This window comes from Tamandua tetradactyla, chromosome X, assembly GCF_023851605.1.
Source record: "Tamandua tetradactyla isolate mTamTet1 chromosome X, mTamTet1.pri, whole genome shotgun sequence".
Classification (NCBI taxonomy): Eukaryota; Metazoa; Chordata; class Mammalia; order Pilosa; family Myrmecophagidae; genus Tamandua; species Tamandua tetradactyla.
Genome location: NC_135353.1, coordinates 149288250 through 149304547, shown reverse-complemented (window position 1 = coordinate 149304547; position 16298 = coordinate 149288250). Strand labels below are relative to the sequence as shown.

The window sequence follows — 16298 nt, the reverse complement described above, 5'->3', positions numbered from 1 at the left end:
GCTTGTGTGCTCAGCCTTTGAAAAGCTTCTGCTGCTCCTTTTTATCTTCTTTTTCTCATTTTTATCTTCTGCCACTTGACAGCAGTTTTTATAATGAGGATGTGTGAAGTGGCAGTCCTCATGTAGTCCCCCTCCCATGCTCGTCCTCTTCTCCCGCCCTACTCCCTGCCATCGTCAGCATATACATGGTTATCTAGGTACATTAGTACTAAATCTTTTAGTCCTTTCTCTCTGTCTCTTTCCTCATAAGAGGTTCAACATTAAAAAAGTACAGGACAGAAAGTGCCAGTCACCATGAAGATCTATAGAAAACATTGACACTCCCCAGGGACATCCTGGCAAGCGTTTGCTCCCTGCCCTAGTCAGGAGCTGAATTTTTATCTGCATCCCTGCGTCCTTTATTCTCCCACCATAAGTGAAAAAATTAGGGTGGTTATTCTTCACTAAGGGACTTAAGAGCCCTGCTATAAGTTCTAACTTAGCCTGTGGTTTTAGAGAGGAGGAGGGAGGAGATTGGGAAGTGGTGGGAGAGTGAGGGGAGTGTTAGGTGGGTGCATGGTTTCTAAGAGGTGCAAGCTGTAGGCATAAAATTACTGTAATTTGTTTTTAAAATTCTAAATCTGTTTTCTTTATATATAAAAAAATGCAGTTAGTGAAATGACACTGTTAAATAAGGTGAAGTGTACAAATGTATACATAAAATACAAGTCCTCCAACTGCCTAATCACAGATATAAAATAATTCTCTTGCTTTTAATGTAGTTTTTATCTTCGATTAATGAAATATATTATAATGTTGAAACTTCTGTGAAGTTTGATACTTTGTCCTTTTTAGTCAGCACAAAGAAATCAGGAATAATGGCATAATTTCATTTAGGAAAATTATTAAGTTCATGATTTTTTATTTTTAAAACTCTTTTGTAGAGAGCAACTATATTTTTCAACTACCTTTTTCTTTTTCTATTGCTGTTATACTGCTTTCTTTTAAATGAAAGGCAAGCATCAAGTGTTGGTTTTATCCTGTGGCTTCACTTTTGAAATTCTCTATTTCTCCCCATAAAGATACCTCCTGAAGTCTGTCTGGTGGCATATTGCATGGTCAGATGTTCCATATCGGAAGACCATTTTAGTGAAGGGGGAGATGATAGTCTATTAAATGAGTGAATGAATAAGTCTGTTGAATTGAAAGAATAATTTGTTCTCTCTAATAACTAATGGTCCTCATTATCCCACAGTAAAATGTGTATCATTTTTCTGAAATCCGTGTAAGATTATTGCTGTTGGGTTAAATAAAGCAAAATTTGGTCTTTTCCATTTGTGAATAGAAAAAATATATATAGTATTACTTTTCTTATACAATAGCCCTATAGGAAATATGGCTACTAAAACTTGGAACTCTTAGCTTTTGTTCTCCAGACTATAGGTTTTTTTCCTCTTGTTCTAATGAAAACTCTTTGTACTCTGTGGATGAATTAGTCACTGTGTGCTCAAACATCCAAATAGTCTTCTGTACCTTAGCAAAGTAGGCCTGTGATAAGAATAGTCTAAAGAGTTTCATTTTTAAATAAATATATATTTCATGCATAACAGTGCTTAGATTTATGTATGGTATATTTCTTCATGGTCAATGATCAAATTTTAGGCATTTTTGCCATTCTGGGCAGTTTTCTCATTGAACTTGAGGAATAATGGATGTTTGAAGCAAGTGTTTAAAACAAGACAATCTCTGAATCTCTGAAATTAGTGCTTAAAACAAGACAGAACATATTTAACCCAGTGTGTTCCTGGCTTGAATTGGAAAGTCAAACTTTCCTTTTTAAAAATGACACATACCACTCATGTTACAGAAAATAGTTTTTGTCAATAGACAGGGTCCAGTGATGTCTCCTAAGAAATAAGTGCACCATTGGGCCAAGCAGTGTTTGGGGCTGTCTTTGGCAGGCCCTAGGAGATATATCTACAAAAGATGGGAGGGAAAGAATAGAGTATAGGTAGTTGGTAGTAGAATGATGCCGCCAGCAGGTACCTCAGGTATATTGCTTAGTAAATAAAGATTTTGCCTATTTTCAATGTAAAGTTCTTAGAAGAAAGTACAAGCATGCTGTAGTAGTAGTTAAGTTCAGGTGTCACGTTGGCCAGGTGATGGTGCCCAGCTATTCTGTTGCTGTGGCCTTAAATCCTCAGCATGTGAATTTGGCTGATATATTGGCTTTGACTAAGGGGAGTGCCTTCTGCAGTGAGTAATGTTTAATTTAATTAGCTGGAGGCTTGAAAGGAGAAGTCAGAAGAGAGAAGCTGAGCAGCCCACCAAAGCTAACAGCTCCATGCCAACCTAGACCCAGACGTTTGGAGATATAGAAAGGAAATACCCCAGGGAAAGTCGTTTGAACCTAGAAGCCAAGAGTGAAGGCCAGCAGATGCCAGTCTGTACCTTTCCATATGATAGAGAAACCCAGAGGAAAGCCAGCTGCCTTTTTCCCAAGGAACTGAAATTTGTAACTAAATAAATCCCCTTTGTAAAAGCCAAGCCATCTCTGGTGTATTGCATTCTGGCAGCCTTAGCAAGCTAAAACACATACTCTTCATTTCCACACCTTTAATACTTTCTATAATATTAAAATTTTAAAAATTAACATATCACTCCACATGCAAAATAGCATGTTAAGAGAATTCTGGTCAGCTGATGAGAACTTACTCTTACAAGATGGTATGCCCTTCCAGGGCTCATACTCCCAATCTGCTTTTGTATTCATTGAACAAGTTAATGTTGAACACCTACTGTGCTCAGCATCATAGTAGGCACTGTGAGGGATATAAAGTTCAGTCAGTTATGGATCCTTACTAAAATTACAGCCCAGCCTGGAAGACCGTTTAGTTGATTTCCCTGTTTGGGGGAAGTCTAAGCCCCAAACAAGGTAAAATAAAGGATTATCAGAATTCAGGGAAATCTGAGACCACTTCTAGCTGGGACCACCAGGGAAGAGTTTATAAAATGAAGGCAATTGAGGCATTGTGGGAATGGGCTGTGGAGAAGCCAGTCTGGGATTGAAATGGTTGACTACCCCTACTGCTCATCAGTTATTCCTGCCTGTTGAAGAACTTCAGGGGCCCAGATCTGTGCATGGGTAATCTCTGCTATCTCAGCCACTCCCTACAGCACATTAGAAAATTTATAGAGAACCTCTTTAAGGTTCTGAGTAGCCCTGATTTGTACCTCAGTCTTCATAAAGTGAGCACATGGTGGTTTTTTTCTGTCTCACCAGTGTATATACTGAGGGCCAGCAGTGATGCTGCTCACCTAACTCGAGCAGTGTGACCACTTTGAACCCAATCAGAGAATGTTTACAGTAATTGCTTGGGATAGTACTCATCACTCTGCCTTTGTAACATTTGGAGTTTCCAAAGGAAATTGGGCATTTCTTAAATTTTAAGTTTTTGAAAAACATAAATCACTTCACCAAAGTGACGCTCATCAAGATTGTGTAGACAAGAAAAATGGGTAAAACATCATAAATAGAAAAGCTGAATGCAGCATTGTATAGATACTTAAATATTTATATGTCTGCATATACAAATAAGAAAGGAAAGGGTTAAGGTGGCATATTCTAAGTGGCTCCCCACTTACTGAAAAAATATTAATCTTGTTATTTTGTTATTAAAAATAAGGCCGGTTTTACAAAATGAGATGGAAAAAAAGCCAAAACAGTCAAACAATCATTCATTCCTAAAATGGTGGGTGGTTGGAGACCTCAGGATTTGCTCTTTTCCCCCAGGAGCTAGTAACAAAGCTGGAAAAGAAGAGGGCTTTGTTGTGATGGAAGCAATCCTTGGTCTTTTGTTTTATTTGTGTTATTTTATTTTCCAAATTTTTGGGGGGGAGGAGGGATAAAGTTACCACATTTCCTCAGATTTAAAAATAGGAAAGAAACATTTCTAAAGTATTTTCCTGCCCAGAGGTACATTTATTCAATCAAAATTCATATTCGGTGCTATCTTCAAGGCATTACATACAATTGAGTTGAGATCATGAGAGTGCTGCCCAAAAGGAATTTTTTTCTGCCAAGATATTGAGTTACCTTCTGCGGGACAATAAAAATCTTGGGAGTAGACCCCAAAACATGGATGATATTTCTTCTAAAATACTCAGGAATTTGGCTTTTGTGTTATGGAGAGGTTTATTGTTGGTGTGAAAGGAATTTTCGTTTGTCTCTCACTTGTATGGCCAGTCATTTATCTTTAAATTGGATCTATAAAAACTTTTTATTATCGAAAATTTAAAACACATACAAAATTAGACAGAATAGTATAATAACCCCCATGTACCCATCACCCAGCTTCAGCAATCAGCAACTCATGGCCAATGTTATCCCTCCTCTTTATCCCCCACCCTCCGATTATTTTGAAATGAATCCTAGACATATCATTTCATCTATAAATATTTTGGTTTGCATTTCTAAAAGACAAGAATTCCCCCTTTTCAACATATTATCATCATATCAAAAAAATAACAGTTCCTTCATTCCATCAAATAACCAGTGTTCATATTTCCCCAATCATCCTTTGAATGTACTTTTTATAAAAAGCTCCTTGTTTGAGTTAGAATCCAGTTGGGGTTCATACATTGCAATAGTTAATCTTCTCCATCTTCTTCTTTTTTTTGGTTCTCCCAATTTATTTGTTAAAGAAAATAAGGTTGTCATAGCATTTTCCCTCATTCTGTGATTTTGCTGATTGCATCCCAGTGGTATTCTTTAACATGTTCCTCTATCTTCTGCATTTCTTATAAGGTGCTAGTTAGATCTTAGAGACTTGTCCATATTTAGATTTGTTTGTTGTTTTTTGTTTTTGTTTTTGTTTGTTTTGCTAAATACCACTTCCTAGGTGGTGGTGTGTGTACATCTGTGAGGAGGTATATAATGTTTGGTTGGAAGCATTTAGAAACAAGCTTACAGTTAAATTGTAAGAAATATATAGTACTTACTTTACTCGCTTTATAAATGTAAATGCTATTGTATATAACATATATAGATGAAACAGTAAAAACACAAATTAGTAGCTTGATGAATCTTTACCAAGTGAACACTCACCAGTGACATCAGCACTGAGTTCAAGATACAGGATATTACTACAGTGCCAGAAGTCCCCTCACATCTCTTTCTAGAAGCTATCCTCCCTTCCTGCCCTGAAAGGTACTATCATGACTTCTAACATCATAGATGAGTTTTTCTTGCTTTTGTATGTTACCTAAATTCTATCTTTACTTTTTTATGTCTGGCTACTTTCACTTAATATTATGTTTATGAGATTCATCCATATTCTTGTACTTCATTTCTATATAGTATGTGACTGTATAAATATATCATACCATATGACTATCTACTGTGCGCTGTTTTTCTGGGTTGTTTCCACATTTTGGCTACTATGAATAGTAATGTTTTGAGCATTCTGATGCATTTCTCTTGGTTATATACTTAGGAATGTAGTTGGTAGGTTATAGGGGACATGTATTTTCAGCTTTAAATGGACACTGCCAGTCTTCCAAAGTGGTTCTACCAATCTACACCCTCTACTAGCTGTGTTTGAGTGTTCCACATTCTCACCAATACTTTGTGATTTTCTAACTATTATTATCGTGGTAACATACAACTTAAAATTTCCCATTTTAACCACTTTCAGGTATACAATTCAGTGGTATTGATGAAATTCACAATGTTGTACTTCCATCACTACCATCTGTTATCAAACTTATCCATCACCCCAAACAGAAAGTCTGCATCTGTTAAGCATTGACTCCCCATTCCAGCTCCTGCACCCATGGTAACCTATAATCTGCTTTCTATTTCTATGAATTTGCATCTTCTAGTTATTACACATCAGTGAAATTATACAATTGCTGTCCTTTTGTCTGCATTTCATTGATGGGTAATGAGGTTGAGCACCTTTTCACATGCTTATTGGGCATTTGAATATCTCCTTTTGTGGGGTGCCTGTTCAGGTCTTTTTCTGTTTTTCTACTGTGTCATCTGTCTATTTCTCATTAATCTGGTAGGCGTTCCTTGTATATTCTAAATGTGAGTCCTTTGGAAATATATATCACAAACATCTATTTGGCTTTTTTTTTTTTTACTTCAAGTATAATTTACAAAACATGAAATGCTAAGTTAAGGGTACCATACAATCCGTTTTTCAAGACACAGAACATTTCCATCACCCCATGAAGTTTCTTCATGCCCCTTCCCATTAGCCACCCCCCTAAAAAAAAAGCAGCCATTGATCTGATTTCTGTCATCATAGGTTAGTTTTGCTATTATGGAATTTTATATAAATGGTTTCATACAGTATGTAATTTTTTTGCATTGAACTTCTCTCACTGAGCATATTTTTGAAATTCATCTATCTTGTGTGTATCAGTATTCATTCTGTTTTTAAAGTATTTAAATACGTTTATTAAAAATTTAAGGCACTAGAAAAATATAAATATTACATGTAACTTGCAACAGATAGAGGAAAAGATAGGAATAAAGAAAACATGATCAGGTTTGAAGGTATTATGTACCCCCAGAAAAGCCATGTTCTTTTTTTTTTTCCTAAGGTATTATCATGGCTGTATTTTTTTTAATAAAAGAACTCTTTTTTAATCATCGCAATTGACGTTTACTTTTTTGTGAAAAATAACATACAAAGGAGTGTAAATTTCAAAGCATATTACAACAATTAGTTGTAGAACAGATTTCAGAGTTTGATATGGGTTGCAATTCCACAATTGTAGGTTTTTACTTCTGGCTGCTCTGAGATACTGGAGACTAAAAGAAATATCAGTATAAAGGCTCAGCAATCATACTCATTTTTAAAACCCTACCTTCTCTGTATAACGCCACCATCACCTTTGATCTTTCTCCCACTCTTTAGGGGTATTTGGGCGATGCCCATTCTAGCAGTATTCATTCATTTTTATTGCTAAGTAATTATCCCATGGTAGAATATACCAGTTTATTATACATTCTCCTGTTTATGGACATCTGAATTTTTTCCAATTTGGGGCTATTTTGAATAAAGCTGCTATGAACACTCTTATACAGGGCTTTTTATGGATATGGCATTCACCTTTTAATGATTCATTAAATATCTTTTAATCATAACAAATTTTAAGTTTGTAGTTTGTTCTCTAAGACGTCCAGATGCATAAAAACCTGGATTAGTGCAAAAGATAGATTGTTTACTTCCTAAAAGAAATGTTCACTTTAAAAAAAAAATTCATGGTATTTACATTAATTAGCTTAGCTTAAATGATTCATATTACAAACGAGTGCTTGGGAACACTTGTTACTCTTTGCTTATTTGGGGTTTTCACATATTTGGATTTTTCCCTCTTCCCCACTTGTATGAACATACTTAACATTAACTTTACTGTAGTTTTTGCAGTTACACCAATACAGATCTTGTCTTTTGGAGGAAGAAAATTATTTGATCAAATAAACCAGTCTCTCAAATACCCATATGCTTTGTGTTACAAATAGTTTAAGTACTCCTTAGGGATGGGGCCAGTGAACATTCTAAAAAAGAGGTACTGTTACAATGGTTAGAAAATATAGCAGTAGGAAAAAATAATTTTGTGCTAAATGTTATAGTGGGAGTGTGTGTATTAAGAATATGGTGATCTTAAGTAAAAACAGTACTGTTAAACTCATCTACCCCAATGCCTGTGATGTTGCTTTCTATAAATACTTCTTGAAATATGAGAGGTTTGATCCTGTTGCCAAAATAATGTGAGATACTATAAATTTTCTAATTATAAATGACAGTATTTTAATTTTATTCCGCTGCTCCTTCTCCATCCCCTCCCTCAAGAAAAATGGTTTGACTGAATCAGTACAAGTCATAGGATCGAGTTAAAGCATGCATCATTTCTTCTTATTGTGTTAAAAAATAAGGCTGCTCTTCCCCCTAGGTAACTTGTCTTTGCCAAGTCCAAGTAGCCTGCTCCTTCTTTTATTCTAAGCCTGACCAAATGATTGAAATCATGTCAAAAGCTAGTCTAGTAGTGGTGGAAGTTCCTTCCCTCTAATGGGACATAAAGTTTGTTTCCTTAAGCCGTTTGTTCAGAGAAAGCTCTCATTGGAAGAGGTGAGGAATTTGGAATTCAGTTTTCCATCTCTTGTGCAGAAGACTAATACGGTTACTTAATGTATGGTATGCAGTTTAATATTGGTATACAATGTATAATATACATGTGTGGTGGATGTGATGGTAAAGATTTCATTTTAATGTCATTTTTGGCATAAGTGTTGAATTTGGAGGAGTAAGAATTAAAACTGGAGCTCCATGAGGCAGCTGTTTTGCACATTTTAAAATTCAGAATCTCTGCCTCTAGGTGGCAGCACCAGATACATTTTTCTTCTTTCATTCCAGTCTTAATAAGTTATGGTATAAGCAGTAAAACTTTCAAGTCTACTGAAACTTTTTAAATAAGCTATTTATTACCAATTTTGTGGGGCTTTGAAAAAAATTAATTCATATATTGAATGAGTTTGGGCTTTGTTTAAGCCTGTACTTTTACCTTTAAAAGAAAAAAAGAGTGCAATAGCAGTGATTCTGATTTTTTTTTAACTTGACATTGTTTTCTTAAAAAGATTTAATTTAGCCATCTATGATTTGCCTGTTGAACTTATACATACCCTCCAAAGAAAGCCACTTTGGAAACCACATGTGGAAAACCACATCTTTGTATTCAAGTAACTTGTGCAAAGGTCATAATATAGCTAATATTTTTAATTAATTACTGTATCTTCTCCCTTATAGTTCTAAAACTCACCATTGACCTGTGACCTGTAGAGTGCTGAGATGAAGCTCACCCATAAAAAGTTCAGCTTGGGAATAAATCTGAAGTAATTCATTGGGATAGCTGGCTTTCTTATTGCTGTAGGAAGATGAATTGTTTGTGGAAATGGACATTTAGAGTAGACATTTCATAAAGCCTGATATTTTCTATAAGTTTTGGGTAGTTACAAGGCATTGTTCCATAAGTAACAACACTGTGACCAGTTTGGGCTTACTTAGCAGGCAGGGTACCCCGGGCCAGCCTGGACAACTTCTTGAGCTCATGTGTGATGCGTGAACCATGGCAGGTAGGAAGTGGTAGATAATAGCTTCTATTGGTTCCTTTTCACAGCCTGGCCAGTTTCATATATGTGCAAAGCTTGTGTGGGTTTTTATCTTGATTTTTTTTTGATTTGTGAAAGAAGCTTGCCTTTTAGAAAAATCGTGTTTCTTTTCCCTCCTTTTTGAATAGTATTTGACTGGGAAATTGATTAATAATGATACTGCCTGAGACAAGGTGAAGCTACTTTCTTAGAATCATAAATAAACCAAAGCATGTGAATGCAATTAGATTCAGAACTAGAGTTTATTGAATTATCAACGATTACCCTTCACTACAGAGAAGAAACGATCTCATTCACAGGCATGTTCTCTCCTGCACAATTCTTCTGCCCCCTCCTTATCTTTAAATGTGAGGGTATATATCCCTGCACACTTCACTAATTTGCTATTTCTCTTAGATCATAGGTGACTTATAAAATAAAAATGGCTATTGAGTCTTAGGGCCAAGTGGCCTATATACAGTAGTTTATGTGGCTAAGCAGAAGAGTTTTTCAAGTTGTTTTGGATCTGTAGTCTTTGTTTTTATTATATATGGTCACTTTAGGAAGTACTCACTTTTATTACTTCCTACAAAGAGTCGCTATTAACTTGGAATGCAACAGGAACATGTTTCATACATTTTTCTAAATGCATAATCTTTAGTGAATATATCTGGATTAAATAAATAGTGGTCATTTATTAGTTTATTTTTCATTGAAGTAACATTTACTGACTGCCTTTCACGTTATAGGCACCATTGAAAGCAGTTTGTCATATATTATCTGATTTAGCTCAAAACAGCCTTGGGTGGTCATTGACACTACCTCCGTTTTGCAGGTGAGGGAACTGAGAGTTAGAGACTCAATCTAATTATTCTTTGTTCAGCACCCTTTACTGTAAGTCTTCCTCAATAGTTTATAATTACTAGATGTTGCTTGACAACTGACCAAATAGGATTTAGGATTTTGCCACTGAATTCTGAATAGATATATTAAATTATCTACCTATGCAGCTGTTAAAAGATTTTTAAAAAATTGTATTTTTGGTATTGTGAACATTTTGCTCAGTGACTGTGTTTTGTATTACTCATGTACATTTAGACTAAAACATAAGTGATCATTTTCCTTAGATTCCTAGGAATCTTGGAGTTCTTCAGGTTTGCTAAGGGATGCCTTCAAGAAAATACTCTAAGATAGAGTGCCAAATAATTATCTTTAAGTATAAATTCAAAGAGTAAATTTCAACGGGTGTGCTTTGGTCAAGGGTAAATTAAATTGGTTGGCCTGAAAAATGTTTCTTTTATTTAAACAGTTTATAGAAATTAGCATAAGCTACACATCAGTTGATTTCTTGTGTTGTGGAAGGTGTTTCTGGTTTCAGAATTGGTGGGGATATTTTGTCCTATAGAATTTGTAGAGCCATTGTTTTTGCACATATTTTAAATTTCTGAATTCTGACCACCAAAAAGCCATGTTGCATTTTGTCTCAGATGCCGCTATTGAATTTTAACCACTGAATTAGATTGCAACCTACATGCTGTTAACTACTGAGCCAAGATGAAATCGACCACTGCATTGAAATCAGGGTTAGCAGTTGGGTCTGCACTTGAAGAAGTTGTAATAGCAGTGAACTTGTTTTCTTTAATGGGATTTTTTATTCTCTATTTTCAGTTTTAATGGTGCCACTTTGATTTTAAGAGAGTTGCTTAATAACAGTGCACATTTATTTGAGATTTTCATTGTAACTTTAAGGAAATAATAAAACCATCCTATAGAAGTAGTTGCTTCCAAACCCAAAGATCCAGCAGCATATGTTTGCATTAGTGCAGTTTGCTTGTTTTATTTATAGAGTAATTTCTTGTGAAAAAAGAAGTCATTTGTCCATTTGATGTAGGCCTTTACCTTGTGTTCAAATGGTTGTGTATGTATGCACATGAATTTGAAATCATTCTTTTATGAGATTTTCTTTTCCCCTGGGATTTTTTTTGGATAAGGGAATTCCAATGACTGTACCACTCTGATTTTTTTGTTGTTGTTGTTTCTTTTACATTAATAGGACTTGACCCGACCCAATTTAAAGTTCATCATTATCACAAAGATGAAGAGAATGATGCTTTACTTGGTGGCCCAGCACAGCTCACTGATGAAGAAAAATACAGGGACTGTGAAAGATTCAAATGTCCATGCCCTGCATGTGGAACTGAGAATATTTATGATAGTGTCTTTGATGGTTCGGTTAGTTTTGTTTTGTTTCCCTTTTTCATTTTGGGAGAACTAGTATAAAAGCCATTTTCCCACATTAAATGGTATAGAAACAAAAAACATTTACACGTTGCACTCATGGGTTTAAAGAATTTTTGCATCATATGAATTCTGCCATCACATCTTACTTTATTTCTCCTTGAAAACTGTTTATTGAATGTGCTTGAATATTGTTTTTGGCTTCCTCTAGTGTGTTTGGCCTTGATTTTTAAATGACCTCTCTTTAAAATTCTAAATTATCTTAAAGTATTTTTATTGTGATTCCTTAATTAGTAACCTGTATTTCCCCACTCTCAACCCCCAATTATTAAGACTTAGAGCAATAGTTTCCTTTATCTTAAATCAAGTTAATGGGAACTAAGTGTTTTTGGAAAGTTTTTGTTTATCTTTACACATCCCACTTACCTCCTTTCTGACAAAGGTACTCTTATTATCTTTTCTGCTGTCTTTGCATGTCAAACATTTAAAAAGTCACAGGAAGACATTCCTCTCAAGAAGTACTGCTAAAAAATGTATCAATGACCTTGGATCAGAACTTGAAACTTGGCCAACTTACTATTAATTTCACTGCAGTGTTATACATATACTAGCCATTGGCAAATGAGTAGGCAGCAGAACTGTGTAAAACCTTGAAACTGAAAGAAAATATATCCTTTATCTAAATTAAAAGTAATTATTTTAAGTTAATTTGGACAAACAGCAGATGTTTTGCATTTTTTTGAATCAAAACAAAGCAGTCTTTGGAAGCAAGTGCAGGGAAGAGGCAGACACAGATCAGCAATACTTGCTAAATCCTTGAGTTTTGCTTCATTACAGCTGTAAATAAGATAGTTAATTGCATGGAGGCTTGACGACTTGCAGATGGGCTAACTATGGAAGAGCCGGTGTCAAGCTCTAAAATCTCTTCCACCTGGGATTGCTTCGTTTGGCGGGTAGGGTTATGTACCAGCTTGGAGCAGGAAACCAAGATGTTTAAGTATCAAGAAGGAAAACAAATGATCCAGAAACCCCAACAGTTTTCCTATATTTTATATCTGCTTTGTCTTTGTTTGAAGGGAAAACACTTTCTCCAACTAATAGTCACCTCTTTTAAATTTTTACTTCTCTTGCTTCCCATCCCCAAAATGCAATTAATTTTTTTTAACTGCAGAAATTTTAGATTTGCTAAGCTGACATAAGTGTTACTGCTCTGTGGTATATAACACCTTTAATTTTTATGCTTTATTCATGAAGTTGATAATATGAAAGTAAACCAATGTCATAAGGGCAAGTTTGAAATGAATAAGGGGAAAGTTAAAATTTTTTATTCATATCTCTTAAGAAGGATGTTTATTTTCCATAACACTACTTCACTGGTATTTTCAGAGGGAAGATTATTTTCTCCATGGAGTCTGTCATTATTGAACAGTAAATAGTGATATCAGAGTTTCTCTTCAAATTTGTCCTCCATTATGGAGAGAAAACCCTGATATCACTATGTATGACTAAAGGGATCGTTGGAAGAAAAGTAGTTGTGCAAATAGGGTTGCAAACTCACCAATACAATGAATCAAGAATATCACATGTCACGATAACATGTAAGTTTTGACGCACAAAACACCTTTTATAACTTTGCAGTAACCTTTTGTATACTTGACTTCCTTTCTGTCTTTGTAGGGAACTGATATGGAGCCCAGTTTGTATCGTTGCAGTAACATCAATTGTAAGGCTTCACCTCTGACCTTCACAGTACAGCTGAGCAATAAATTGATCATGGACATTAGAGGTTACATTAAAAAATACTACGATGTAAGTATCCATAATGAATTTTTTTACATGCACCACTTAGACTTTAGATTTGATATATTTTTTAAAAGTAAAACAGTATGATTCTCTATTATTGTTTGCTTGGTTTTTTTTTTTAACTATAAAATTTTGGAAAGATTTTAGAGAATATTCCTGGCAAAATGCTGTCAATTCAAGTATGATGAAGTATGTGATTTTGGTATTAGCATAACAAATGCTTTGATTTTTCTATTGGGCATGGCATCTCTTCCATTAATGAGCAGTATTTTAAAGAATGAAATTTTTGCTTTTAAGAAAAGGTGAGGATATAATTAGGAAATGTTTTAGTTTATTGTTACCTAAATAAGACTGAATTAAATAGTCACTCAGATCTTTGGACAGAGGAGAAAATAGCACTATTGCCTGTCTTTGGCAGGTAGAACCATAAAATCATATATGGTGATTTCAATAACCTCCTTACTGGTTGTGACTTTCCATTTATGTGGTAGTCTGAAACACTTCATAGCTTAGTTTTCCGAGGAAATCAAAATAAATATCTTTTAAATGTAAATGCAGTTGGCCTGGCATTTTAAAGAGAATGTCTAATTTCTATAAATATATAGTAAAAATGCCAGAACAGTGAGTGATCTGTCTGAGCTAGTAAAAAAAGGCTTTTATTCAGAGTTTTTGTTTTGTTTGTTAATGCATTTCATATGAATGAGTTTTTTTCTCTTCAGAAATTAAAAAAACAATCCACATTTCCAGTGTGAGATTTCTTAATGTCTCATTGTGCTGTATGCCACCTGAACACATTTTCTGTTACTTGAAAGTTGATTGTAACTTACTTAAAGAAGTTCAAAAAAAATACTCTGGTTTTATTAGTTAAGACTTATGACTTTTATCAATAGCATTTCATAATTTCTACTTATATGTTAGTTAATACTGAACATTTTCTTCTTTAAAATAGAACTCATTATATAAAAGTAGAGTATTAGATCATTAGGATGGAGAGTGAAAACATATAGTTTAGTATTGTGATTTTGGGATAGAATAATTTATATTTGTCCAAAAATCAAATAGATTTATCTGAAATGTTGTTTTGTTTTTCCCCCTCCAAATAAGAATTACAAGTTCATTTTTGGGAAATCTGAGAGCTTTCATTGAATAGTTCTCTGCTATATATAATAAACAGTTGGATGGGAATAAAGGTTATCTGTCATGGGGTCACATTCCACAGTAGATGAAACATTCAGAACATGAAATGTTGGGCATTTATTTAGTATGAAGAGCCCAAATCAGAACTGTTCAGCTCATTTACAGACTTCATCCAAAAGAGCATGATTTTTGACTCTTAGGAAGAATTCTGAATTTTATCTCTGTGTTTAGTCTATGTAAATTTTCACCCATGGAAATGTTGATGCTAGAAGAAAATCATCTATTTCCTTCTATGAAAAGGGACAATCTGTTTTGACTAAGTTGAAAATGGGCAGAAAAATGATCTTCTATATAGTTAGGACTATGCCCTAACTGAAAGATTGATTTTTAGCCTAATTGAGTGGGGGGTATATAAAGTATTTTTCATGCTAAATGATCTAGTTTTCAGGATTCAGACATTTAACGCAAGGTTTGTTATAGCCTTTGCTTTAATTGTCAGCTCATCCACTAGCCATCTCATTAACAGCAAGTAACACTTTTCCTGTAGTTAACTGCCCATATGATTGACTTTTCTGTGGGATTATTATTCAGAATATCCAAATGTCACTCCTAGGGTTAAAGATTAATATGGTTGTCCTCAAAATTAAGAATTTATTTCTTTACTTTCCAATCTTAATCATTTTTGATTAGATGGAAAAGAAAGAAATTCATTATTTGTTATTTTCATGATCCCATGCTGAACAAATATTTCAAATATTTTCAAGATCAGAGTTTTCATACAAAAATCTGATAATACTTCTAGGTTCTACTTCATGGTAGACCCTTCTGTTTCCTTCTAGACTTAAAATAACTTTTGCTGGTAGAGGGACATGGTATTGAATTCTTTTTGTATTGTGCCTGAAGTGATACTGAATATAGTTAGTTCAGTGTGATATATCATACTGATGGCAATCCAGCTGGAGACTAATATGCCAAATATACTGGAGAACAAGGGCTATTGATAGTAAATATTGACGTTAAGTGACTGATTATTGAAGGTTAAAGGGTTTCCTCTTATTTTGCAATTTAAAAAATACTACCCACTAGATATAAAAATTGTTGGTGAATGGAGAGCATGAATCGCAATATTTTTTTCATTTTTGTCTTAGAATCACTTCAGGGGAGGTACAATTAACTTTAGAAAGGAAGGCATCACCATAAGGAAGGAGCTGTAGGAAGAAAAATGGAATGTGATGCTTCACTAAACACTATAACCTGTGAAACAAAGTAATTCTAGATCACAAAAAACTATGGTTGTCAAAAAAGGGATAAGACTTTGGAGTAAATTAGGTACACTTCTAAATTTTTTTTGCATGGGCAGGCACTGGGAACCGAACCCGGGTCTCCTGCATGGCAGGTGAGAACTCTGCCTGCTGAGCCACCGTGGCCTGCCTAACATGCAATGTTTTAATATTGACTACTTTAGTAGAAGAAATGTTTTTTCCTCTTGCAATATAACAGTGATGGTGTCTCCTGAATTCTCACCTCCTAGAATATTTCAGTTTAAATATATATAGAAATATACAAAGAGCTGGGCAAGCTCAGGGCATTTTAAAGTAAATTATTAATTTCTTTAGGAGGTAAATGATTCTATTGCTTGATCCTTGGATTTGATGAAATGTTGAAAGACCTTGAGGTAACACAGAAAGCTTTCATTCAAAGTTGATTTCATGCACTGGTTCTTGTGGGTTCGTCTGTACAAAGTTGAAATTGAACCAATACATATTTTTGAAAATCATAAAAAGCCAGTTTAAAGACTGTATCTCTAAGCTTTTATGGGTGTTTTTTGAAAGACTCAATTTTATGATGAATGTACCCCCTCCCCTTAAATTCTGCTCCAGAAGAGCAAATAGACACATGCGAGAAAAAAAAAAAAAGGAGAGCAACACTAGCTAATCTAAATTGGGAAATGAAGAGGGCTTTTTTTAAGCATGAAAATTTC

At 34.5% G+C, this 16298-nt stretch overlaps 1 protein-coding gene across 2 annotated transcripts in view; it reads left to right on the top strand.

Moving 5' to 3' along the window:
* Positions 1-16298, top strand: part of POLA1 (DNA polymerase alpha 1, catalytic subunit) — a 381691-nt gene that overhangs the window by 183646 nt on the left and 181747 nt on the right. For both annotated transcript variants that reach the window (XM_077145414.1, XM_077145413.1), the window contains 2 exons: positions 11193-11371; positions 13055-13186. In XM_077145414.1, the coding sequence (XP_077001529.1) occupies positions 11193-11371; positions 13055-13186 (311 nt within the window). The remainder of the gene's footprint in view (positions 1-11192; positions 11372-13054; positions 13187-16298) is intronic.